At 36.2% G+C, this 27,365-nt stretch overlaps 1 protein-coding gene across 1 annotated transcript in view; it reads left to right on the plus strand.

The window, feature by feature from the left end:
* The first annotated feature begins 7,431 nt into the window (after window positions 1-7,431).
* LOC126698171 (kinesin-like protein KIN-7C, mitochondrial) overlaps window positions 7,432-27,365 on the plus strand; it is a 35,716-nt gene continuing 15,782 nt past the window's right edge. Inside the window, 19 exon segments of the mRNA XM_050395195.1 lie at window positions 7,432-7,967; window positions 8,076-8,173; window positions 9,080-9,169; window positions 9,651-9,703; window positions 10,450-10,515; window positions 10,600-10,653; window positions 16,552-16,611; window position 16,875; window positions 17,951-18,000; window positions 18,002-18,029; window positions 18,488-18,555; window positions 19,623-19,685; window positions 19,840-19,944; window positions 20,097-20,201; window positions 20,327-20,434; window positions 20,535-20,681; window positions 20,999-21,181; window positions 21,354-21,524; window positions 25,781-26,020. Of these exon segments, the coding sequence (XP_050251152.1) occupies window positions 7,669-7,967; window positions 8,076-8,173; window positions 9,080-9,169; window positions 9,651-9,703; window positions 10,450-10,515; window positions 10,600-10,653; window positions 16,552-16,611; window position 16,875; window positions 17,951-18,000; window positions 18,002-18,029; window positions 18,488-18,555; window positions 19,623-19,685; window positions 19,840-19,944; window positions 20,097-20,201; window positions 20,327-20,434; window positions 20,535-20,681; window positions 20,999-21,181; window positions 21,354-21,524; window positions 25,781-26,020 (1,989 nt within the window). The 5' untranslated portion in view covers window positions 7,432-7,668.

Genomic DNA, 27,365 nt, shown 5'->3' on the forward strand with positions numbered 1-27,365 from the left:
TTTTGTTTTTTATGGATAAATTCACAATTTATGTGATTATTCAACATATAAAGTCATTATCCAACATATAAAGTCATTATCAATGTGTTTTTTGCTTTAAATTTGAAATGTAGGATTTTATAATTTATAATCCGATTATACAATTCACAATCCCACCTACCTTCCACGACTTTACGTAGGATCTCAATTTTGACAATCTTAGCTAGAAGGTACCCACTCTCTAAACTCTTGGTACCTAACAACAAGTGGATTGAGCCAAGTGAAGGTAACAATTTGGACAAGAGTAGCTTTACCATATAAAGATATCCTCTTGCATTAATGTTCATCAGTTTTTCCATAGAGAAGTGGTTTGGCAATGCCATTGGGGACATTGAAGATGATACATGTCTAAAATTTTATAAAACCTAACTTTTAGATTTTTTTTTTTTCTCTTGATTTTTTTTAGTTTTGTTATGATTTGGGAGGAGAGAGATATAAAAGAGTAGAAAAATTTACCCCTATTTTTAACAGAAGTGGGTAACGGGAGACAAACGGAGCTTACTTCAAGTAGGTAAAATATCAATTTTTAAACCATAAGTAAGCAAAGTGTTTTTCGGGCAAACCACATGTGGGCAAAATGTAATTTCCCAAAAAAAAATGATATTGAAAGAAATAACACAAAATTTTATTAGTTAGGCAGAAGAAAGTAATATTGTTTTAAGGCAAAAATGCACTTTTGGTCCCTACATTTTGAGTCAATTCTTATTTTGGTCCCAAAATTGATTTCGCTACTAATGTAGTCCCTAAAAAAAGAAAATTGTTTCTATTTTAGTCTTTGTCGTCAACCTACTAACGGAAACTTCCTACGTGACAAACGGAATACCTTGCTTGCCGATGTGACGCTGATGTGGCTATTAAAACATTATTAAAAAATTTATTTTGCATTTTTTAAGTACCACATCAGCATTTTAATTTTTTTAAAATGCCATGTCAGAAAATTTAAAAAAAAAATAAATTAAATTAAAAAAACCTTAAATCTAATTTGATTAAAATTTTTAATTTTTTTTTCATGTTCTTCAACTTGTTCTTCATTTTACAAGATGTTCTTCATATTCTTCCCAAATCAAACCCAGCAACCAAGAACTTAAACCTATCATAAGAACACAAACCCAACAACCCAAAAACTCAAACCCAGATCACTAGGACATAAAAAACCCAAATTCAACACCTCAAAGATCATTAAACCCCGCACTATCAAATCTACTACAAATCAAGACCATCGAATTCTTCATGTTCTTCCCCAAATTCTAACACAATCAACACTGAATTCTCAGCAAATCAAACTCATAAACCCAGTTAACAAACCAATCCAGATCAAACCTAGATTAAGAAACCAATCGCAACAAACCCAGATCAACATAATCAAACCCAGACCAACACAATCAAACCCAAATCCCACCACCACTAACCGACACAATTAAGCCACCACCACCCCACCGATCAAAAACATTTCTCCATAACATGAACTTCAGCTCAAAAACCCACAAAAATTCCAGAACATGACCACCACTGCCATCGAAGAAGTCGCCAAACCCACCGATTAGTCAACACCGACCAGTCAACAAACTCACGCCAAGACGGTGGCCAAGATTGGTGAGCTCCATTGTGGCCAAGATCGGGACGGAGGCTGAGACCGGCGAGCTCCATTGTGGCCGAGACAGTGGCTGAGATCAAGTTCCATTCTCTCTAAACCACCGCTGGCCCCCTTCCTCTGGATCTGCTCCAAACCGCCGGCCTCATCTCATTCTCTCCCTCTTTCTCTCTCTTTTTTTTTTTTTTTGGTAGAGCTCTCTCTAAACTTAGATTGTTTGATTCTTTTGACTAACTCACTTAAATAAAAGTAAATACACTTAAAACTAAAATGATCTAATGATAATTTTTTTTAATTTTCTAATTAATTTAATTAGATTAATAAAAAAATCATTTAAAACTAAAAAAAGTAAAAATTTTGTTTGTTTTTTATTTTTTTTTAAATTAAAATTAAAAATTTTTTGTTTTAATTTTTCATTAATTAAAATGTTGAGTTAGCATTTCAAAAATGCCAAATAATGTTTTTAATAATGTTTTAATGGCCATATCAGCGTCACGTCAGCGCCACGTCAGCAAGCAGGGTATTCCGCCTCATAGAAGGTTTCCATTAGTAGGTTGACGGTAGGGACCAAAATAGAAACGATTTTCTTTTTTTAGGGATTACATTAGTAGCGAAATCAATTTTGGGACCAAAATGAGAATTGACCCAAAATGTAGAAACCAAAAGTGCATTTTTGCCTTATTTTATTTATTAGTTTTTTGTGGGAATGAATAAAAGACTGTTGTGTCTCCAGTTTAGTTTGTGTTGTATATAGGGGTGTCCATGCAAACCGAAGACCCGCCGAAACCGACCAACCCGACCGGAACCGACCCGTCACGGCCGGGTTGACACCTCCGACGGGTCGATGACGGGTCTGAAACCGTCAGAACCGACTCCGGCGGGTCGAGTGGCGGGTTTCGTCCTCAAGGAACCGAGCCACCCGACCCGCCCGACAAAAACTCAAAGAACCCAGAAAATCACCAAGATCCGGCGACGATCTAGCGCTTCGTAGCTCCGATCCGGTCACGTTTGGGCTTCCTTCATTTAGATCAGCTCAAATCCGGCCAAGATCTAGTCTTTTCCTAACTCAGACATGCTTAATCCAGCGAATCCATCCCAAATCTACTCAAACTCGGCCAAAACTCCGGTAAGCCCGACTCCAACTCAGCCAAATTTTCATAGATCCAAAGGAATCTCGCCCAACCCTCGTTAGATCCGGCCAGATCTGACAAGATCCGGCCAGATTTCGGCCAAAAACCAGCGAATCGGAAAACCCGAAACCGACCGATTTACACCCGAAAACCGATGCGACCCGACCCGGTGATTTGAAACTTCCGGTGGGTCGGTTGCGGGTCGAAATCTTCCCCACCCGATAATGTCGGGTCGAGTCCGGGTTGGGCACAAACCCGACCCGGCCCGACCCGTGGACACCCCTAGTTGTATATGTATATATAAAACAGGTTGTATATATATATATATATATATATATATATATATATGCCAAAAAGTGCTTATTGGTCGAAAATATGCCTATTGAATGAAAATGTGCCTATTTACCAAAAACGTTTATATTGGCCGAAAATGTGCCTATGAAAAAGTGTTTATTGAAATGTCATAACCATTCATATTGGATATACCAAAAGGTGCCTATTGACCGAAAATATGCCTATTGGTCGAAAATATGCCAATTGAATGAAATGGTGTCTACCAAAATATGTATATTGAAATGTCATTACCCTTCATATTAGATATACCAAAAGGTGCTTATTAGCTGAAAATGTGTCTATTGAAGGAAAAGGTGTCTATTAATCGAAAATGTGCATATTGAATGAAATGGTGCCCACCAAAAGGTGTATATTGAAATGTCATTACCCTTCATTTTAGATATACTAAAATGTGCTTATTAACCCAAAAAATGTGCTTATTAGCTGAAAATGTGTCTATTTAATGAAAATGTGCCAATTAAATGAAAAGGTGTCTATTGAAGGAAAATGTGTCTATTTAATGAAAAAGGTGTTTATTAATCGAAAATGTGCCTATTGAAAAATTAGAAGTCACAACTGTTCAGTGTTTTTAAATGTATATGTGGCATTAATTTATGTAGTCATGTGACGCAATAAGGAGCAGTCAATAAAAAGTTAAACGTTTCGGTTTTATATTATATATAGATATAAATATGTAAAATCCAATGCACAAGTCAAGACCAATCAAATAGGGTTCAAATCAACAAAAATTGTAGATGTTTTAAGGAAAACTAGGAAAGTGTGTCTATTATGTTCATTCTACACATCAAACATAATGGGATATATATCGTTTCCCCTTACCATGCTTAATTTTTTAATTTTTTTTATAGAGTTTCAACTTATGGTGTCCGCTCCTGATGATAACTCTTTATCATCAGATTAAGACACAAATCGATTTTTTGTGTAGGCGGGGATTGAGGTAACTATTCCCGTCCCTTCTCCATTGCTTCCCTTGTATAGAGCTATTGTAGCTTTGTAAAAACTCAGCTCCAACATCCATCTAATTGATTTATTTTCCTTGAAGAGTTACAATGATTATACACATGAAGAGCTATTTTAGCTTTGTAAACAAATTTTTATACTAAACGATTTGAACAAAACAATTAAATATTTAATTTGTCCATTTCTCGCCCAAACTCTCTCTTTACTTGGTAGAGGTGGATAGCTAAAGGGACGAGGATGATGACACGATGCAACAGTGGAGGAATGAGGACAACAACACGATGTGGCAGTGGAGGGATAAGGACTACGACGAGGTGGTGGACAATTGAGTACAATGACGTGACAAAGGAGATGCATGATTTGATTTTATGGTTTTTTGATGTTGTGTTTTGATATGTTGAATTGTGGTATTGGATGTAAAGGGATATGATTTGTAAGTGCTTTAATTTGTTGATTTGTGGTGTTTGATGTAAAGGGATATGGTTTTTTGGTGTTGATGCGTGGAATTGATTTTGTTAAATTCACGTTTTGTTGGCTTAAGTTCATAACAAAATTAATTGTATTTTATTCTCTCGTTTTTATGTATTTTTACGGGCAAAATTGTATTTAGGGTAAAATGTACTTAAGTCTAGTTAATATTGGTCAAAGTTGTTGGAAGAGGAACTTGCGACATGCATTGCTTGCGAAAAAGAACACGTGGCATATAAAATGAGGAACTTTTATTTGTGCATATTTCAATCTACTCATGACCTAGCAAGCTTGTACCTAGCTTGCAAGTTGCATAAAGACATAATTTTAGACAATTTTTTTGCACATTGAGCCATCTTATTCATATAAACAAACACTCACATTCTGCATGTCAAGTATGTTACAAAAATACAAAGAGCCCGTCTTTTAGAGTATAGAGAGAGTTTTTTCACATCCCATCTTGTGTTGAGAGAGAACCATGGCCTTAAAGAAAACTCTCACGTTCTCTCTTCTCCATTTGTCTCATCATTGATATATCCTTGAAATAAATTTGTAACATTTACCTCCATCACTAAAAATAAAGCGTTGTGAGCTTTTCTACCAAAAAAAAAAGTGTTGTGAGCTTTTCAAATGGCATAAAAACATTTGGAGCATAATCTACAAATCCGAGAAAATTGGTGACTTACCATTGATGACTTAACTTGGTGATTCTAGAAACTAATTGAAGAAAGGACTAGACGAAATTGATTGCTATCTAGAACTTGGATGCCTCGAATACTTAAGAGGATATAGACTTTGAGGGTTTATGGTCATCCACTTACTGCAACTATTCATACTAGTTGAAGTTTTTAAATGGTGTGGTGTCGGCGAAGAGGTTTTCCAACAGGGGCTCTAGTCTCCTTTTCAATAATATGTCTTGATGTTATCATGTGATTTTCATTCTTTATTCCACTTTTTTCATATTGCTTTGTTTATGTTTTAGTTTGTGTTTACATATGCATGCAATATGAAATTTGGTTAATCACTTATGTTTGGAGTAACTGCTATTTTATGATTAAAAAGCGATTAAGCCGTAAAATTTGATTTGGGGGTCTAAATAATGTGCTAGGTTGTTATTAGCATTTCTAAGATTTGGGTTTTGTGTGTGATTGGGTGATTTTAGGGGAAAATAAGTAGGTTAATAGATCAAGTGGATAAATTTTGAGAAAAAAGGTAGGTGGGTAATATATTGAGAGAGAGGGAGAGAGAGAATTAAATAAGTAAACAATATAATTTTAATGAAATAGAGAAAAGAATACAGTTTTTTTTTTTTTTTTGAAAGTATGTTTAAAAAAAAAGGTCGTTAAAATAGAAAATTGATTTTTTTTTCTCTTCATTTTGGGTGAGAAAAGGAAGAAATTGTTAGAGATGCTTATAGTCTATACTCTCATATATTTCCAAATTTCCGAACACACTGTAGGTATTGCTTTGAATTAGATTAATTAAATACACCACAAAAGTTGAGATTTTACCTATCAAATAAAAACCCACACCAAACTGAAGGGATTGGTACTTGACAAATTTGACCAAATCTAGATTATGATAAAAACATATATTTAGTAAACCTCTGATCACATTAATGGCCACTTTGAGCTTCGTTGGTCTAATAAGATGATCTATAGCAGGAAGATTGAGCTAGTAAGAGTATGAAGATAATGTTTATTCATATTATGGTTTGAATAAGGCAATAGAGGTTACAAAAAGCAAATATAGGGTTACAACTCAGGTTCAAACAATTTCTCTATGCCTACTTTGGTAACCTGTACAAATTGGTCTTATCAGAGACATTTCCTAATAAATATTAAGTATATCAATTTCAAGGTGTTACCAAAGTTGGCATAATAAAATGGTTCAAAACACCAATCATTATTTATTATTTATTTTATTGAAATTGTTCAAAACACCAACTTTGTAAGGAGAGTCTTGATATCTCATTTCATTATGTATTGGCCTAAAATTTAATAACGTCTAATCGAACAAATTCCAACCCCTTGTTAAGCTAAAAGAGTTACATTTTACTAAGGAAGAAGAGTTACAAATGACTTGTTAAGTGTTCAATTCTCGTTAAGCTTTTTTCTTAATTTATTCAATAATTTGATAAGTGAGGGAGCTAGAGAGAGGATATTTGAGTTTTGCACATGTATCTTGGAAATATGAAGAGCTATTGGTTGGACTAGAAGGACAAATTTTTGTTACAAAATTGGTTGTAGTCTTGGGCTACAACCTTACTCAATATATTTTTATTAGATGTAAATTTTGACAAATCCACCATTGAATTACATCTTCTTCTAATATTCTTAATACTTGCAAAAATTCTAGAAAAATTAAAGATCAATAACTATATCATCAATAAATTGTTTAAATTACAAGTTTGCATAACTTAAAATTATGCATAAAATACAAACTTATAGATCGTATAATAAATAATATTTGATTGACATTTGACATGTGTAGTAAGAGTATAAACATATAATTTAATGGTTAGATTTTTAACCAATGCCCTAAGACATTCGTTAACATTTTCATTTTTAAAATATGTAATAATGTTTATTTATTACCTAGGATTATATATTTATATCATTAAGTTATAACAATTTTATAAAATAGAACCCTCAGCTTTATTTGGTTTATTTTTAAACTTTTAAATTTTATTTTTTAATTGCAACTATATTTGTAAACTATTCTTGCTAGCTTAAAAAAGGAAAAAAGAAAAAAGTCTGAACACAAATTGTGGGACCCAAAATTTCAAATTCCAACCAGAAAAACACAAGAAAAAAACAGAAAGGCACGGTCATATTCGACATTCCACCCCAATTGAAAAAAACAAAAAAAGAAGCAAAACTAGAGTGGCAAGAGAGAGAGAGAGAGAGAGAGGGGACAGAATTCAAAGCACCAATAGTAAATTAGAGGCCGCTCGCATTGGTTTTGGAGGGAGCCACTAGTCAATAGTTAGCTGCTGCTGCCTGCCAGCCTTCATCACTGTCCCAAGCTGCATTTCCTTGGCCGGCACGTGACTCTTCTCTTCTCTTCACTCCTTTATTATACTCCCTCACTCTCTCTCTCTCTCTCTCTCTCTCTACAGTTCCAATGTCCGCCGCCTCTAGCTCCACCACCAGGTCCCAGAGATCCACCTCCTCCATCTCCCCCTTCCGCTCCCGGAAATCCCCGGCGCCACCGCCTCCTTATACTAAGCCCACCGCAGCACGGCCCGTCACTCCCTCCTCCTCCACCTCGTCTCGGCCGCCTTCCAAGCTCTCGGTTTCTCCGGCGGCCTCGGCTAGTCCGAACCCGAGTCCCAGCCCGCCCACTCCCACACTTGAACGCCCCATCGATGTAAATAAGTCCAAGGAGAATGTCACCGTTACAGTCAGGTTTCGACCCCTCAGGTAGTTTACATTACTGCAACCTTTTTTATTTTCTCTTGATTGGTCTGTTACCGAGTTGCTAGGTGACAGCCAGGGAGTTTAGTTTTGTAAATTTTTGGTTGTGAACAGTGCTAGGGAGATTAACAAAGGGGACGAGATAGCTTGGTACGCAGATGGGGATTATACAGTGCGGAACGAGTACAATTCATCCATTACTTATGGTTTTGGTCAGTACCATAAATAACCATTCATTATTTCTCTGTCACTTTGTCTCTCTAATTAATGTCTAAGTTTGAAAAGTGTAAATAGGCACAAACATATTTTAGTACTTAAAATTTGGGTTATTTTACTGTTTGTTACTGTTTAGTATTGTTCATTAACCTAAAATCATTGTTCATGGCCAACCGTGCATAATGCGCTGGACTTAAAAAAAAATGCCCAAAAGGCCCAAAACGCAGATGCAGCCGCACTACCCAAACGGACCTTTGAAATTTGAAAAGTTCAATTTAGTCCTCACAAAATCATAAAGGCACCAAATTAGCCTTTTGGTAGCTTTACTGTTATAATTCTTGCTTATGTGGCAAAATTCAACAAAATCACATGACCCTTTGTTATTACAATATATGCATTTGCATCAGCTCATGCAAAACACCCCACGTCTATGATTTTTTAGGACTAAAATAGAACCTGACCCAAAGTTCAGTGACCATATGCGCGCACGCGCGCACACACATATTTTTTTTTTTTTTTTTTTGATAAGTAAGAATGTTATATATACGAATGGCTACTCTATGCATGAAAGACCATAGAGCAAACCCAGAAAATACAAGAAGGAAAAACAAAGAACAAACAAAAAAGAAAACCAAATGTATGTATGTATGTATGTTGCATTGGACTTGTTCTTGCCTTATGAGTGTTGGAACTACGTGTCTGTTTTCAAGTTATATGCTGCATTGGTTATAAATATCCAAAAAGAGAAGAAGAAGAGTGCATTATTTGGTAAATGCCATATTTCTAAGAAAACTTGTTTTGTAAGGTTTGCTAGATATTGCTTGCTTATTTTAAAAGTGCTTAGAGATAGTTAGTGGTTTCCTATATTCATTTCTTGGAAATTTATTTTCTGCGTGCTGCAGATAGGGTGTTTGGTCCAGCAACAACAACACGCCATGTTTACGATGTTGCTGCTCAGCAAGTTGTTAGTGGTGTAATGCAAGGGATTAACGGTAAGTACTTGACGTCATTGAATTTAAAAGAATGTACTGTGAAGTCTGTTATGTATGTCTTTGGAAAGTTATCATTACCTGGAATTGGATGCATATAGAACTACAGCTTCTATATGTTAAATATGCACAGCATTAGATTTTCTACGTGATTTTTTTTTTTTTTTTTTTTTGCTGCTAAATATCAGAGTTGTTTCTCCTTTGAGCTAGTGGCTGGCAGGACCCATATATTTAATATCGGACGTTTTTGCAAAAATAGGGATCAATTATCATTGTAGGGGAACTAGATTTTGGTCCCAGCATTGCCTAACTTACTTAGAAAGAGTTATGATTTTAAGCCAATGCAATATTGTAGGTTGGGTTATATTGAATCACAGTAACATTTCGTTTCATATTTTAAGAAGTAAATGAGTTTACTTTGAAATTTTTGTATGTTTCATGATGTACTTGGTGGTTGGCTGATAATTGCGCTCTTTTTACACAGGTACAGTGTTTGCCTATGGTGTTACTAGTAGTGGCAAGACTCACACTATGCATGTAAGTTATTGAGTGTCTCTCATCTGTAGTGTCTGGCCCCAACATGTTCATTGGCCTGTTTTCATGAGCTTCGTGAGAGCCAGATGTTTCTTGATTGTATGTCCTGCAAACTATGGTTGCCCTTAGATTGACATATTGATATCCACTCACATATGAAGTCAGTGTTTCCATGTTTTGCGTAGCTTGCTTAGTTGGACAACCGTTTTCCTACAAACTGGTTTACTTTCCATCAAATCCTTATTTATTAAAAAAAAGAAGAGAATTTCCATCAAATTCTATATTGCCCTAAGTAACAAGCATGATCCATTGGTGATTGCAAGAAATTTGATAAAGTATACTTGACAAAGGTAAAATTAAAAAGTTTCTTTGATAAATTAATTAGTATTGTCTGACTGCAATCATTTAGGTAGCACTACAAGTTATTCTTCCTCAAGACTTTTCAAGATGCACCCTTACTTTAGTGCACCTAAATAGTCCCTCAATATAAAGCAAATATCATGATCTTGAAAATTATTAATAAAAGTAGGAATGAGTTCCCTTGATCTTTGTGATAGGAGTTTTGTTCTTTGTACAAATACTTCTTCCAATTTTGTTTAGGCATATATGTCTGGATGATGTGTGATTGAAAATAGTTTAAATCTCTAATCTAATTAGTTCAAGATCATTCAAATATAATTTAAAGTTTTACCATTTCTCAGTGCTTGCAAGTATAAAGTACAAACTTGTACATTTCTTTTTGTATTTAGGGGGAGCAAAAGTCACCTGGAATTATTCCATTGGCAGTGAAGGATGTCTTTGGAATTATACAAGAGGTAATGCCTTAGTTTGTAGTAAGGTTAATATGAAATGATATTATCTATTTGCTTCTAAAAAAAACCCTGATCATTATATTTCAGACACCTGGACGTGAGTTTCTTCTCCGAGTCTCGTATCTCGAAATTTACAATGAGGTCAGCCTTATCTCCCATTTAATAAGAATCTTATGACTTTTTGAATGTTCTCATAGCTATGTTTGTAAAGATTCTTCATTGGGAGAGATTCAAGTGCTGTAGAACCTTCAAAGTTGAGGATTTTAATTGACAAATGAAAGAAGAAGTCAAACATTTTTATAAAATATTTTGGGTGCATTTGGGAAGCGCGTTTTGTGCTTCCCATGTCTGCATCTACGTTTCTTTCCTTTTTTTTTTAAGACCAGCGCTTGGTGCACTGTTCATGGGACATGAACAATGCACCAAGACATATGAACAGTAAAAAAAGAGTGAACAGTAAATTTTTTATTGTTTTCAGTTTTCAGCAAAATAAGTTGTATCCAAACAGATCCTTTATCTATCATGTTGAAGATGCTGTTCATTCTTCTTAAGGGTATATGGCACAAGGAATTATGTTCCTTTATTTATATCATGGGTAATTGAGCCTTAATTAATCAATAGTTGTTAATCATATGCCATTGATAATCTTGAAAAATGTATTTTTTAAGGTTAGTCAATTTAACCTAACACATTGACTCAAGACAAAACCAAAATGGATGTAACAACAAAATTGAAAGAACATAAAATAAAAAGATACATAACCCGGGAATCAGCACTTTAGGTTGGCTGGAGTCACCACAAAGCTATTGGAAAAATTCCATGAGAATTGTTATTAATCAATCTAACTGTGTAACAAAATTTAACCCTCTGTTCCTTGAACAGATTACCAAACTTATTATCCTAGTAGGAATAGAAAATAACTTTACTACCCTAGTAGGAAAAGATTTGAACTCCTAAATCAAATGGGAGAAGAAAACAACCAATTACACAAATAAATCCCAAACATTAAGTTTTTGGGCTTAGGTCTTTTGGACAAATTAATAGTAAGCTCCATCCATAAGGCTACAAGTTGGGCCGTCTTCTTTTTATGTCTATACTTATAGGATTCCGTAATTGGGGTCCTATATCTTGTGTCCGCAGAAACTCCCCTATGGTAGGAAGAACTTGACTATGTCAAGTGTGACCCTTGGTAGCCTAAGAAGCACGTACATGGCAAAATGGGTTGTGTCTTCTTGTTGGACATGAACATGCCTTAGACCCGGCTGCTTACATGTTTGTGGAGTGTTCAGAAGAACAGAACTTTGATTTAATAATTGGGACATGACATGGACATGTCTTAGACATGATCATGATGCAGTTGACAAAAAAAGAAAAAAAAAATTGATTGACTAAAAACTTCAAGCATGTTTATCTCTCTCACTTAGTCCATATGTGCCGTGCACTTTAGTGTTTTCTCTCTCTCTCCCCTCTGTTTCGCATTGGCACCATTACCTTACCCATCAGCCGCTCTTGGCCATAGATCTGCTTTCTCTTTGTTAGATTGTACTAACTCCCTTGTGGTTGGAAGTAGGGGTGTTCATTAGCCGGTGCGGGGTGGGTTATTGGCCTTTTTTTTCACTGAACCATAGTGGTCGGTTTCCCCCCTCACCGGCACTGTTGAAGACCGCCTAAGGTCGGTTCTCTGGCAACATTGGTGGCAGTTTTCATTGGATCGGAAGTCGGTTGCATTGGCTTCTGCCACGAGAGAGAGAGAGAGAGAGAGAGAGAGAGAGAGAGAGAGAGAGAGAGAGAGATCTAAATTCTAAACCCAAAAATCTAAGATCTAAATCCACATATCGAAGATCTCAACCCAAAAATCCAAGATCTAAACTCCAAAATCTAAGTTTTTTAAAACAAAACCCTAGATCTATACACCAAAACCCACATCAGATTTGCTTCGATTACAATGAGAGGGAGAAAGAATTGGCACTTGGTTAGGCAATGGCAGAGAGATGAACCATTGGTTGAGCTTTGACAAAGAGATTTGGCACCTAGGGTAGTGATAAAGGTTAGGGTTTTTTTGTGGGTTCTTAACAGCTAGATTGTTGGACTCACCAGTCGCCACTGAGTTGAGAATTTTGAATCCAAAAATGCCACTAAGAGAGTTGAGAGTTTTGAATCCAAAAATGAAAATGAGAGGGTAGAGAGATAGAAATCTAATAATATACATGTATAGGTTGGTCGGTTTGGTGGATGTGGGAATCCATGAACCATTACTGATGAGCTCATTGAATTGGCGTCGAAGCAACTAGACTTCTTCGATCACTAGTAGTGGCTTTGTTGTCTGGCCTAGGTAGTGGTGCAAGCGGTTTGGTGGCATCTTGGAGGGTCGGGGCGAATCGTTTACTGAACAACCCTAATGGGAAGAACTCGACTGTGTTGAGTGGGACTCTTGGCAACCTAAGAATGGCAAAATGGGTTGTCTTTGTGTTGGACATGGACATGCCTCAAAGACGGTTGATTGCATGTTTGTGGAGTGTTTGAATAAAAGGACTTTTATTTAATAATTGGGACATGACATGGACATGTCTTAGACAAGATTGCGATATGGTAGACAATGATTGAATTTAGGACCTCCTGCTCTGATGCATGTTAAATTACCGATTGTTCCAAAAGCTTAAGCTATTGGGATGTGTTAAATTTAATCATTTAATCACATAGTTTTAACACCCCCTCACGTGTTAAATTACCAATTGTCCCAAAAGCTTGATATCATGTTAAATTACCGATTCTCCGAAAAACTTAAGCTATTAGGAGATGGTAAATTTCACATTTAACAAATCCGCTTTCTCTTTGTTAGATTGGTGACTTATCAACCCCATCATGCCTAATTGCCAATCAAGTAAAGACTAGTTGGATTGTCATGATTAGAAAGCTAACCTAGGGTATCAGTCATATGATTAGTTGCTCTTGAGTAAATGACCCAAGGTTCCTAGGTGTCAAAACAAACAATGGGAGTAGCTGTCTGAACTAGAGTAGCAGTAGAAGATGTAGCGGAATGAGTCTACAAAGACATAAGGTGATGGTATTATTCCCTAGGAATTGGAGTTGCCCAAGTAGTGGAGTTTGGCTTAAGAGATTGTGAAGCATTTTCCTACTTTGAAGATTGACTGGATGACCTGTAGATTTCCTATGAAGATACCAACAAAAGTCTTGCATGACATGGACACGTGTCACACCAGGGGTTTTGAAGTGTCTACTTCTTAGGCTTTGACACACTCTGGACGATCAATTGAAATTGGAGTCATTTAATTAGTCAAATTCGACCAAGAATGTATGACACTTGTAAGTTGCAAGGGTGGTTCTGTGGCTATGCATTCAAAACTTCTTATAAACAACTTAATTAGTCAAATTTGACCAAGCATGTACGATGGTTGCAAGTAGCAAGAGTGGTTTTGTGACTCTGCATTAAAGCTTCTTATGCATAACTGCATCATTCTTCTGCATATAGTATAAACATTTGTCATCATTGATTACAACGGAGATTTTCTCCGTACCTTGGGCTCAAATCTACTTCCCACTGAAAACGGAGATCATATACGATGGAAGTTGACAAAGAATGGGGACTTTGATATTCGATCGTTCTACAATAAGTTGAGAAGCCACTTGCCCATTATTTTCCCTTGGAAAGGTGTTTGGAAGGTTGAGGCTCCTCGGCGTGTTTCCTTCTTTGTGTGGACTGCTGTATGGGATAGGATCCTTGCAGGTGATAATTTGAGGGGTAGATGGGATTTTGTCGATTGGTGTATCATGTGTTGCAGTAATGGGGAGGTGATGGATCATTTATTATTACATTGTGGAAAGACTTATCGGTTGTGGAGTTTGGTGTTTAGATCTTTTGGGTTTTCTTGGGTTTTGCCAAGATTGGTTGCAGATACTCTATTTGGTTGGTGGAACTGGCTTGGAAAGCATTTGTCTAGCATTTGGAATTTAGCCCCTTTATGCTTGATGTGGTGTCTTTGGAGGGAGCGAAATAGGAGGACGTTTGAGGACATGGATAGTTTAGATGACCAGCTTTTAGCCGCTTTTAGTGGCACTTTGTTTGACTGGTCTAGGGTTTGGAGACTCACCTCTAGTGATTCTCTTCCTATGTTCCTTAGCTCTCTCTTGTGTACTTAGTTGTTTTTCCTTTCTTTCCCTTTACACTCTTTGTATTTTTCTCCCTGCCTTATGTTTTTCTGCATAAGGTGGTATTCCTGAATATAAATCTCTATTACCTATCAAAAAAAAAAAATTTTTTTTTTTTGCTACTTCAATCCTGAAATGGCTTTAGGGTCATATTTTTGGTCCTTTAATGCATTAAAGGAGGTTTATTGGCGTGTTTCCTTCTTTGCGTGGACTGTTGTATGGGATAGGATCCTTACAGGTGACAATTTGAGGGGTAGAGGGATGGTTTTTGTTGACCTGGTGTATCATGTGCCGTTGTAATGGGGAGACGGTGGATCATTTGTTACTTCATTGTGGTAAAGCTTATCGGTTGTGGAGTTTGGTATTTAAATCTTTTGGGATTTCTTTGGTCTTGCCAAGATCGGTTACGGATACTCTATTTGATTGGGTGGAATTGGCCTGGAAAGCATGTGTCTAGCATTTGGAATTTAGCTCCATTATGCTTGATGTGGTGTCTTTGGAGGGAGCGAAATAGGAGGACGTTTGAGGAAATGGAAAGTTCGGATGACCAACTATTGGCTTCTTTCAGTGGCTCTCTGTTTGACTGGTCTAGGGCTTGGGGACTCACCTCTAGTGATTCTCCTCCCTTTGTTCCTTAGCTCTCTCCTGTGTAATTAGTATCTTTTCTCTTTCTTTTTTCTTTCCCTTTGTACTTTTCACTTTGCCTTATGTTTTTCTGCATAAGGTAGTGTTCTTGAATGTATATCCTTATTACTTATCAAAAAAAAAAAAAAAAAATCATTGATTACAACAACCACCTAGCCTTAGACTTAAAATTTTAGGATTGGTTATGGATCCTCAACAGACTACTTAGGGTGGCTATATGTATTCTTTTTTGCCATTTTATTCTATCCAAAGTCATTCTTTTATTACTTTCTTAATTGATATATCCTTTTACTTCTATTAATGATATTTTTTGGTCTTCCTTTACCTTTTTTTTGTTCCCTCAACTTGAAGCAACTCACTCTTTCTCACTGGTGCATTAATCGTTGTCCTTTAAACATGAACAAACCATCTAAAGTTACTCCTCCCTCATATTTTCATCAATAGGGGCCACCCTTATATTTTAAAGGAATTTTCTCATTTCAAATCCTACTTTCCATATATTTTCCCTTATCTATCTAAAATTCCTCATTTTAACTACACTCATTTTATGGATTATTGATCCAAGATATCGAAAATTCTTGCACTCAGGTATCTCTTGACCATAAAGTCTTATAGCCCCTTCAAGGAAAGAAATAGTTCTTTATTTGGAGCTTTGTTGTTGATATGAGTGCAAATTGGAGTTTGGGTTCAAGACCTACTGAGTGCGTGTGTAACTTGCCAATAATTTTTTTTACATAATTAATAATGATATCTGTTAAATTACATATTGTCCAAAATCTTAAGATATTAGGATATGACGAATTTAATCACTTAATCATAATTCTAACACTCCCTTAACGTGTGGGCCCAAACTCCCCCCCTTAATAAGTGGGGCCCAACATGTGAGAATTTTTTAAACATTTTTAGTGGGAGGTAAAGTGGAGACAATGATCAAACTCAGGACATTCTGGTTCTAATACCATTTTAAATTACTGACTGTCCTAAAAAATTTAAGTTTTTGGGAGAATCAGCAATTTATCAATTTCGTCAATTTTACTCTGCTAGAATGTTTAGTTTGTAAAATTATCTATTGGCTGTAGAATTTTTATTGAATAGATCAATTATAGTCAAAGCTCATCATTATAAAGTTTGAAGTCTCAAGTCTTAACATTAATGAGAAAATGGTTTTGTGTTTTCAACGATTTTTACTTATTGTTTTTTTTTACTGTTACCTTTCTTTCTTTACAGGTTATCAATGACTTTGCTTGATCCTACAGGGCAAACCTACGAATACGGGAGGATGCTCAGGTGCTTATAATAGAGTAGGAAGGTTAATGATTGTGAGCTTCCATGTGATTCTCTCCACATTTCACAACTTTGTTGTCAAACATGATAGCTGCTTCAAGAATCAATTCTTTCCCCCCCCCCCCCCCAAACGCTTGTTACCTGAATGGTTTTTTTCCACTAGAGTCCATATATGAAATCTTTGAATGCTACTGATATATTATAATTTTGGATGTGATATTCCATTATATTTTTGCATGCCAATTGAGCCATATCCCAGAGCTTAGGGTTCTATTTTTCGTATGTAGTCAACTCATTACAGAAATTGGCTAGAGGATTCTCTTGTCTTTTACACCTAATGAAAAGCAAGAAAATATTACAAATTAGAAGTAGATGCATAATGAGTTGACTTGAAGGTGAAGATATTTCTAATGGTCCTTCACATTTATTTCTGTGGAAAAGTATTTGGCGTGTGAAGGTTTCCACCAAAGTAGTTTTTTTCACGTGGACAGCTGCCAGAGGTAAGAGATTCTTACAATGGATAATCTTCGTTGGAAATATCTGTATTGTAGAGTGGTGTTGCATGCATTTGCAAGAGACGCAGGGAGTCTGCATGTCATTTTCTCCTTCATTGTGAGTTTGCATCTCATCTGTGGTCACTGGTGTTTTTTTTGTTTGGACTTCACTGGGCTATGCCCAAGAAGGTGATGGGGTTATTGGCTGGTTGGAAAGGAAGCTTTGGTAGACACCAAAGTGCTGATCTATGGGGGGCAGTTCCCTTTGTGCCTTACATGGACTATTTGGCGAGGAATGCAACCAACATGTATTTGAAGGGGTTGGATGCTCGTCGGATTTGAAATTGCTTTTCTTATGTACTATGTATGATTGGATGGCTGCATTTTGTGGCCATTTGTTTTCCAATTTGGAGGAGTTTTTAGACATTTGTAATTTTCAGTGATTTTGTAGCCATCCTAGTATGGCTTGTGTACAGGGGGTGCATTTGATTTTCTTTTTGCAATAAAGTTTTACTTATTTTAAAAAAAAGATTCTCCTGAGCTTCCTGGAGTTCTAACCACAGTAAACTTTAGTCAAGGTGTGACTGTGAACATGGCTTTTGGAAATAGGATTATTTTATTTGTTTATTTTACACAGCCATGTAGTGAGCACAGAGTAAACTATTCTATATATCTATATATAGGGCTTGTTTAAGTGATAAATGCTAGAAATCTATGAATTGATGGATTCTTAAAATATTAATGTAAGTATGGTGTTAAAAATAGTAACCCTGACTCAGATTTGAACTTGCACCATCTATCTACTAAATGTTGAATCTTGTCAATTGAATGCATGTGTTTTTGGGCAGGGAACTTATGTGAGGGAATCAAAGAAGAAGTTGTTCTATCCCCTGCTCATCGCGCTTTCCTTGATAGCATCTGGGGAAGGTCTAATAATTGTACCTCTGCTTTCTTCTTTTCCAATATGTTCTGTACCTGCAGTTGCCATTAGTATATTCAGTTTTCTCACCATGCACTCTGTGATTTCCTCATTGACACATCTTTGTTTATATATGTGCACATATTTTTTGTCTAGAAGTAATCTCTATGCTATCCCTGTATATGTCATGTATTTGATATACATGTGTTGATGTGTTTCTTTTTATTGGATTGGATGGCTGCTTTTCCCTCTTCCCACCACCTATTTTATCTTCATCAGTTAGCCCCAAGGGTAGCAAAATTGGCTAGGGACCATACTTCATGAAGCGGTGGTCACTACTTCGAATCTTCCCTTCGCCTCCTCTTGGGGCCTAACTCACTTTTTCAAAATACGTGTATTTATCTTCATAAAGTGCTTGTTATTTGTGCATTTGAGCACCTTTTGACATATTATTTTGATATTACAGAGCACAGGCATGTAGGTTCTAATAATTTCAATCTACTTAGCAGTCGGAGCCACACCATATTTACCTTGGTAAATTTTTCTTTTAACTTCAAATATGGTTTAAGTTTGAATGTGTACTTCTCCATATATTTGGCTATCTTTAGAAGTGAAGCTCTGCTTGAACCAAACTAGTAATTGCAAACAAAGAAAAGTTGATTTTATCTGTACTTGTTCCCTTCAATCATAATTAAAAAGTTGTAGTAGGCCCATCTGGTAATTTACTCAGAATTCATTTAGAAGCATTGAATTATATAATGGGAGAAGTGGTTTTGGAATTTTTTTTTTGCATTATATTTGAGAGATATATCAAGTTGTTACTTTCAGTGCTGGGTGTATCATAGAAGTTGAGAATAGTATTGTAGCATATAGAGAGAAAGGGGATGATTAGATTGTCAATGTCCCAAATGTCCAATTATGGAATTTTACTACTGGTTTGGAAGAAGATGGGATTTCCTTTTTTTTTCTTTGGTTTTTGTTGGGGGGGAGGGGGGGAGTTGGGCTGTTGAAGGAACTCTTATCAGCTGAACAATTTCTACCACCCATGAACAAAGGACTGCCTGGTCAATAAAATATCTTTAGTACCAGAATAAATTCATGCAGGTTGGGTCTTCATTTTACTTAAAATCTTCTGAGGAATTGATAATCTAGAGAGACGGAGCTGGAGTGAGTCACTCAACCAGTAACTTAACCACTTAAAGCAACTCAAAGTGAGCTCAACATTAAATGGGCTCTACTATGGAGGAAACTTGACTGGGCCTTTAATTAAATAAAATAACACATTTCCAAGTATATTTTTCTTCAGGACTCCCTCATTCCTTCTGTAGTTCACACCAATGATTCATAATGTTGACAGCTTTTGTGAATCATATTTAACACTCTTGGTAAACAAAATTTGTTTAGGCTTATTAAGTTGGATAAGCTTATATGGTGTTGCATGTTGAGAAATTTGGAATTTGTTTGTTACACTCTGATAGTCCTACATCTTTAACCAATTAGGCTTTTGCAGTTGCTTCATACTTAACTCATATGTATATATAAATAAATATTTCATTTATAATCTCATAGTTTGAGATTCTAATAACTTATTGTTTTATCAGACTATTGAAAGCAGCCCACGTGGTGAAAATCATGGTGAAGAAGATGTGTCCTTGTCCCAATTGGTAATATGTTGCTCATCTTAACTATTTAAAAATGACTTGTCAACAGATATATACTTGATCTGACTCCCATGTGCAATGACATATTTAAATACATTTTTAACTTTCTGTTACAATCTGGCACTGAGCTCTACATTAACTCAAGTTTCCCATGCAGCACTTAATTGATCTTGCAGGATCTGAAAGTTCTAAAACCGAAACTACTGGGTTGCGAAGGAAAGAGGGCTCATACATTAATAAAAGCCTACTAACTCTTGGAACTGTAAGATATTGCTGTTTTGCCTCTTGTTCATTTTCAGTGTTGTATGGTTTACAGCCAGTGCGTTTCCTGTTAGCATGATTGTTCCTTTTGGTCTTAAATAGTTTTTACTTAAAAATTTTCGAAATTAAAGCTCGATATTTTTCTCGTTGCAGGTGATTTCTAAACTAACAGATGAAAAGGCAACTCATATTCCCTATCGAGATTCAAAACTCACCCGTTTGTTGCAGTCATCCCTTAGTGGCCATGGACGGATCTCTGTAAGTTCGTACTTAATGTCTAGTATTCGCATAATTAGAACTTTTCTTTGTAACTATTAAATCACATTTATGTTAATTCAGGTATGCATATACTAATTTTGTGAGATGCTTGTATGTTATTTTAGCTCATTTGCACAGTGACTCCTGCCTCTAGTAATAGCGAGGAAACACACAACACATTGAAGTTTGCTCATCGGAGCAAGCGTGTTGAAATTAAGGCTTCTCAAAATAAGGTTAATTTGATATTCACCTTTTATGTCAAGTATTGTTGATTGAATTTGAACACTGGCTCTTACTTCAATTTTTCTTCTCCCCCTTCCCTGTCTTTCATAGATTATAGATGAGAAATCTCTCATCAAAAAGTATCAGAAGGAGATCTCCAGTTTAAAGCAGGAGCTTCAGCAGTTAAAGCGTGGCATGATGCAGAATCCTGATATGGCTGCATTGACTCAGGAAGATTTGGTTACACTGAAGCTTCAGGTTTGTGATGTTACATGAGGACAGATAGTAATAATTGTTAGCATGCATTCTTGTTAAATTGTTACTGGGCTCTGTGCAAACATCAGCTCTACCATGACTCCTAACAAGTGAGTATGTACAATTTTGTTACTCTAGTTTGAGATGATGTATTACATTATGCTAGAATATTACCAGTATCGATCTTATGGAATTTTTCTCCAAATAGAAATAATCATGCTTCATTCTTTAAACAGAGTTGGCTAAATTTCATTTTGGGTTCCATTATTTGTGCTGTTAGTTGCTCTACTTCTGATATCTATTGTTTGTTGATGCCAAAGCTGGAAGCTGGTCAGGTAAAATTACAGTCAAGATTGGAAGAGGAGGAAGAAGCCAAGGCTGCTTTGATGGGAAGAATTCAGAGATTGACTAAACTAATCTTGGTTTCCACAAAGAATGCTTTGCCATCAAGCATTCCGGAAAGGCCTGGCAATAGACGGAGACATTCTTTTGGGGAAGATGAGGTATGTAATTTTGCAAATTTGTTTTGTGTGACAAACAGTTTCTTGATGGTCCAGAAGTATAGATCACTTGCAGATGTCAAATTGTAGTTTTATGATTTTATCAATAACTTATTAAATTATTGAAGAAGTGAACTAACATGTTACCATTATCCTTGATCCATTGTTTTTGCAGCTAGCATATTTGCCAGATAGAAAACGGGAATACATGATTGATGATGATACTGGCAGCCATGCTTCTGAGCTTTCACTGGAAGAAAGGGGTGATGTCACTAATATAGATGAGTTGGTTAAAGATTACAAGAGCAACAGAAAGCGTGGAATGCTTGGCTGGTTTAAACTGAGAGTAAGTTCCCCGATTCCTTCTGGTGTGAAGTTGATTTGTTTATGGCAGGTAAAAATAGATGAATAAAGGATTTTAACTGATGTCTCAACATCCATGCTTCCTTTGTTAAATAAAGGCTCTTCCTCTACTTACATTTTCTTTAGCCACCTTCTTCTTCAACTTCTCAATAGTGTTTGTAAAATGTAGCAACCATATAATTTTCTGTTCTCTCTTAATTCTTGGTAAAATGTATGTGCCATTGATCATGTTTTTTGTTTGGGCTCCAACTTGCTTGATTTGTTCAATATATTTATGCAATTAGATCTTGGGATTTTGCGTATTAAGCATTTATTATTGTAGTGGTATTCTGAGTAAGTGTACACTGCAAGTGAAGATGCTAATGGATTGTAGTTTGACTATTTAAGTGAATTTTATCCCTATTTTTTTTTGGGTTAGTTAGTCATGGTGAAGGCTTCTAAGACTTAAGCATACATTCCTTTTGGATGCATGATGTTTTAAAATCAAATTATCCATTTGCCAAGAGCTTTGTAGCTCAACTAGCACCTCCTAGTGTTTCCAAGGGAGAAATCCAACGTTCAAATCCCCCATCTCCGCATTATCGAATTGTAAAAAAAAAAAAAAAAAAAAAAAAAAAATAAAATTATCCATTTGAAGGGTTCATGGGGCATACTTTAGATTGACATGATCAGTATTTACACTTCATCTCCATACCTTATCATTAATTGGCATTTTCCATGTTTATAGTAGCCATTTTAATCAGTAGAAAGGGTTAATAATTGGTCTCTTTTTTTATCACACGGTTTTTGATTTTTGATGTTTGAAGTTGTCCATCTGCTCAAAGAATAGGGTGGTGGACTTTATCTCTCTTGTCCTACTCCTATGGTTGCCATGCATGATGTACAACAGTAACAAAATATTAGTCCCTAATACTTTTGGGATTGGCCTCTCCTATTAGTCCATCACATCTGGCTTAACTATTCTCCAATAAGCTTGGTAAAAAGCCATAGTAAAACCATCTGGCCTGGAGCTTGCTCACCATTCATATGGCAAATAGCTTCCAACACCTCCTCTTCCTCAAAAGGCCTCTCCAAACCTGCAGCTTCCTCTCCTATTTGTATTCATAAAAAGGAGTCACCTAAGTATACATGAAGTATACAGCCGGGGACCAAAACAATTAAATACACAAATTACAAGCATACATTAAATCATAAACTGAAGAAATAGAATGACTTCCTATGATTGACATCCAATCTGATAGCGTTTTAAAGAAGAAAAGTTTTAAGTCTGCTACTATTCTTTCAAATTCTTCAAAACATTGGTTATTTCTCTCTTGCCAAATGCACTACATCAAACAATGAGGGACAACCATCCAAATAACACCATTACGATGACAACCAAACTTTCCTTGCCAGCATGCTAGGAGCTCAACCATAGTCTTCAACATTACCCAGTAGATACCAAACAAGGTGAGCACCATAGACCTCAGCTTGAAAGCAATAGGACAATATAATAAAAGATGGTCTACTTGTTCTCCATTGCTTTTACATATAACACAAATCCAGAATCCACACTTTCCAAACAAGGTGAGCACCATAGACCTCAGCTTGAAAGCAATAGGACAATATAATAAAAGATGGTCTACTTGATCTCCATTGCTTTTACACATAACACAAATCTAGAATCCACACTTTCCTCTTGCGTAAATTATCAATCGTCAAAATATTCCCCAAAGCTACAGTCCAAACAAAGAATGTAACTCTGGAAGGAACCTTTGGCTTCCAAATGCTTCTCCAAGGTAAGGACTGATTGCATTCACCCATTAAAGCCTGATGGTGGCTGCTCACCTCAAAGCCCCTTCTCTTAGCAGGTATCTAGCTTACAAATTACAGCAGGGAGACCACTCTTCAATCTACTGTCCAAACATTTGTTGGCGATAATAGCAAAATCCAAAATTTTCCTACCTCCAATAGAAGCATTTTGGGAATCAGAAATAAGATTATCCAAGCATTTGTTGGTGGTTGTGTATAGATGTATAATGTGCATATGTAAAATCAGAAATAAGATTATCCAAGAGAAGCAATCGCATGACACAAGATATACCTGGTTTGGCAATTTGCATACGTCCATGGAGTTTCTGCTTTTTTACTATGTCAAGGAGAAAATACAAGGGCAGCTGTACTGTACACGAAACAATAAACCTAATTTGAAGTGACAAATAAATAACCCAAACAACTGGACCAAAATGGGTTAAGAATGGGGCCAAAATTTCGAACCAAAACAAACTTTGACATGAAACATATGCTTTACCTAAACAACAAAGTTTTTTAGGCTTCTGTAACTTCTGTTATGCAAGTACAAGTAATCTAAGGAGCATGAACAGATAGGGGAGTGTTCGTGGCATGTCAAGAGGGAAAAGGTAATTTTTTTGGACATGGTTAGGTCTTGGTCATGGCACGACAGACAAAAAAAAAAATTGAAAAAAAGGGAAAAAATAGGGGCCACTAGGTCTTCTCTCACAGTCTCACTTGATTTGCACTTTGGTCACTCAAATCGAATGTTGGCTATTCAGACTGGCACCGCTAGAAGCTCTTCTGCGATACCAGAAACTTGGAGAACTTGGAGAGCAAGTGAAAATGTGAGGTTGACCGAAAAACTTAGAGAAACTTTTGACTTCAAATTGTCGAATTGAAGCTAGGCTTCTTGAAGTTGGGACCCCGCCATACATAAGTCCCAATGATGAGAACACTGGGATTGGGAGCTCTTCTTTGTTTTGCCATTTGATTTGGAATCTGAGCCAGCAATGAATAGACTATGCTGCTAGTACTTGGTATCATTATAAATAAATTTGTTTGTTGGGTTCTAGTTTTTTTTGTTTGTCTTTTGTTTGGAGTGTTTTCAAGTTGGGAAATGACTCTTTGATAAATTTTGGCATGATACATGGTGTAGGAGGCTTCCATTGAGGGTGCATTTTCCAGAGCTTTTTCGTATTGCAAGTCATAAGGATGCTTCTATGGCGGAAATTCTGTCCTTTGAAGGGGTGTTACCATGATGTCAATTTGATTTGCCTACTCCAAGATTGGAAATTGGAGTTGGTTGCTTCTTTTATGGATCTTATTTATTCTCGGCAAATGAGATGAGGTGGGATGGATACACTTTGTTGAACTCCATCCTCTCGGAATGTCTTTGAAGTTGGGTCCTATTATAGAGTGTTACACTCAACATCTCATCAATGTTTTCCCTGGAAGAGTTTGCGGAAGCCAAAATTTCCTACAAAGGTTAGCCTTTTTCCTTTGGGCAACAGCTTTGGGGAAAATCCTCACTACAAATAACCTGTGCCAGCTAACATTAGTTGTAATAGATTGGCGCTGCATGTGCAAGAGGGATAGAGAAACTATTGATCATCTATTTCTCCATTGCACGGTGGCTATAGAGCTTTGGACCATGGTTTTTTCATGTTTGGGGTGTATTGGGTCATGCCAAAAGGTGTTGTGGAGCTCTTAGCAACTTGGAAATGTAAGTTTAGCAGGTGAGTAATGCTGAGATTTGGAGCATGAACCCTTAGTGCCTCATGTGGGGTCCTTGGTGAGAGGAATTCTCGGAATTTTAGGGGTAGTGAGAGGCCAGTCCATGACCTAAAGCTTTTCTTTCTCAAGACTTTGCTTTAGTTGATAAATGCTTCAAGATTGTTTCCTTTTACTGCTTTGCATGATTTTCTTGATCGTTGTACTTTTAGCGCTTAATTTTGGTGTATCTATTGTACACTTCCTGTGTACATGGGCGGCTTGTTATTATTATTTTTTTAAATTTACTTTTAACTTATAAAAAATGTTATCAACTTTTGATTTGAATTAAGATGAACACAACAACTCAACAAGAGAGGCTTGGATAAGGCAAAAAAGTTTTGCAATGAGCTGGTGATGGAAAAAGAGTCCGAGTTTAATAACTCTTAATGAATTTTCTTTAAATGCTTGAGTTACAAGTCACTCATATTGTACTTACCTTTTCTTTTCTCCCCTCCCCCCAACTAAGCATGAATTTTTCCTAAAAGTATTTATTAATCGCCATGTTCCCACGATGTTGAGATTTATTTTTATTTTTTATTTTTTATTTTTATATTTTAAATTACTATATCTCGAATTGTGTCATGTCCATGTTCATGTCTATGCTTAGCAAGTAATAAATTATTCTTAGAGGCAGTGGAATTATACTTTAACGATGGAACTTGCTAAACCAAGCCTTAAATTTTTCCTATGCAGAAGCCTGAGAATCTGGTAGGATTGTCACCAAGTGCTGATAGTGAAAGCTCTGCTAGTGGGTCACCTGCATCTTGTTCAAAGTCATCTCAAAGTAGAGTAAAGTTTAATGAAATGAAGGATGGACGGAGAAAATCAGTCAGTAGAAGGGGAGATGAATCTGCTGTTGTTGACTCATTTCCAGAGAGAACCCAGGCAGGTGACTTGTTTAGTGTGACTGTTGGAGGACGCCGCCTGCCGCCGGTAAGAGGATTCCTGACCACTACTTTTTTATGCTTAATTTTGCTTCCTCTGTGTGTGTGTGTGTGTCCAAAGGAATCTTATAATAATTTGTGGGCCGTTGCGTCACATTTTCTTGGGACAAGTTTTATTCCTAATTATTGAAGTATAACATAGCCTTGCCCATATATATAAAAAGAGCAATTCACTATTGCTTGCATGTTCTCTTTTGTGCACTGATCTAATTTCAGTCTGCCTACGGATGCACCCTGCTTATGTATCAAATTGTGATTGGATTTTAGCACTTCCATGTGGGTCCACCAAAGGTACCTGAGCATGTTATATCAACTTATGCACCAACCACAAGTTGACAATTAAGTAGGGTGTGGATTTGAGTGTGGGAAGGGTGTGCCCCTAGCATTATTCGTCTAATTTTGTAATAGTATTATGATCGTTTGAATGCATTAGTTAAATGAAAATTATTTTGTTCACATAAGCTTATGTTTATGCTTTGATTTCCCTTCATGTACATCTTAAAAAAATTTTCAATAAGAACATTGCATAGTCATATCATGTTTTTATTGTCAGTTCATAGGAAATTTATTCCTTCCTGGAATAGCATTTGGGGAGCTCTGAAGACAAGATCAATCTTTGTGAGGTCATATTGACTAAAACTATCCCCCTCCTTTTTTTTCCCCCTCTGGCTAAGCGGGAAATATCCACTTAATTTCTTGTTCCCAACTAGAAATTCCTTGTGATATGAACTCATAGGTCTGCTGAACTCTTGAATTGATACCATTGCAGAGTCATGTTCTGCTAAGCACCTTAAACATTTATGGCAAATATTGTAGATGTGTTTCTACTAAAGTGAATTCTATTCAACATTTCAAATAAACTCAACTGTAGCGAATTGGGGTCAGCTCTGTTGTAATGAATTTATGATAGAAAATAATCCTTGGGTTGTTCTGAATACCAATTCATGGTATGCATACAGGGCATACAACAACCAAGCTTCAGTCCCAAAAATTTTGGCATCGGCTATAGATCCTTAGTAGACTTGTTAGGGTTGATCACATGTATTTTTTCTGGCCCCTCAAACAAAAGGAAAAAAAAAGAAAAGAAAAAAAGCAGATTGGTTTTCCAAACACAAGGAGATAGGGTTCATAAATGAATCTTGTGTTACTTTATTTCTTAAAACATCACTCCATGCATGTGTGTGTGCACACGCTAGTGTCAAGTTTGGAAGTTTTAACACTGAAAATAATTAAGAAAACATAATTTAATTTGCTAAAGACTAGCCTTATAGCTGTCATATGGGAATAGCCCTTGAACTTATGTTGTGCTGTTAACCAACTCTAAAATGAACTCT

This window comes from Quercus robur, chromosome 9 (genome assembly GCF_932294415.1).
Source record: "Quercus robur chromosome 9, dhQueRobu3.1, whole genome shotgun sequence".
Lineage (NCBI taxonomy): Eukaryota > Viridiplantae > Streptophyta > Magnoliopsida > Fagales > Fagaceae > Quercus > Quercus robur.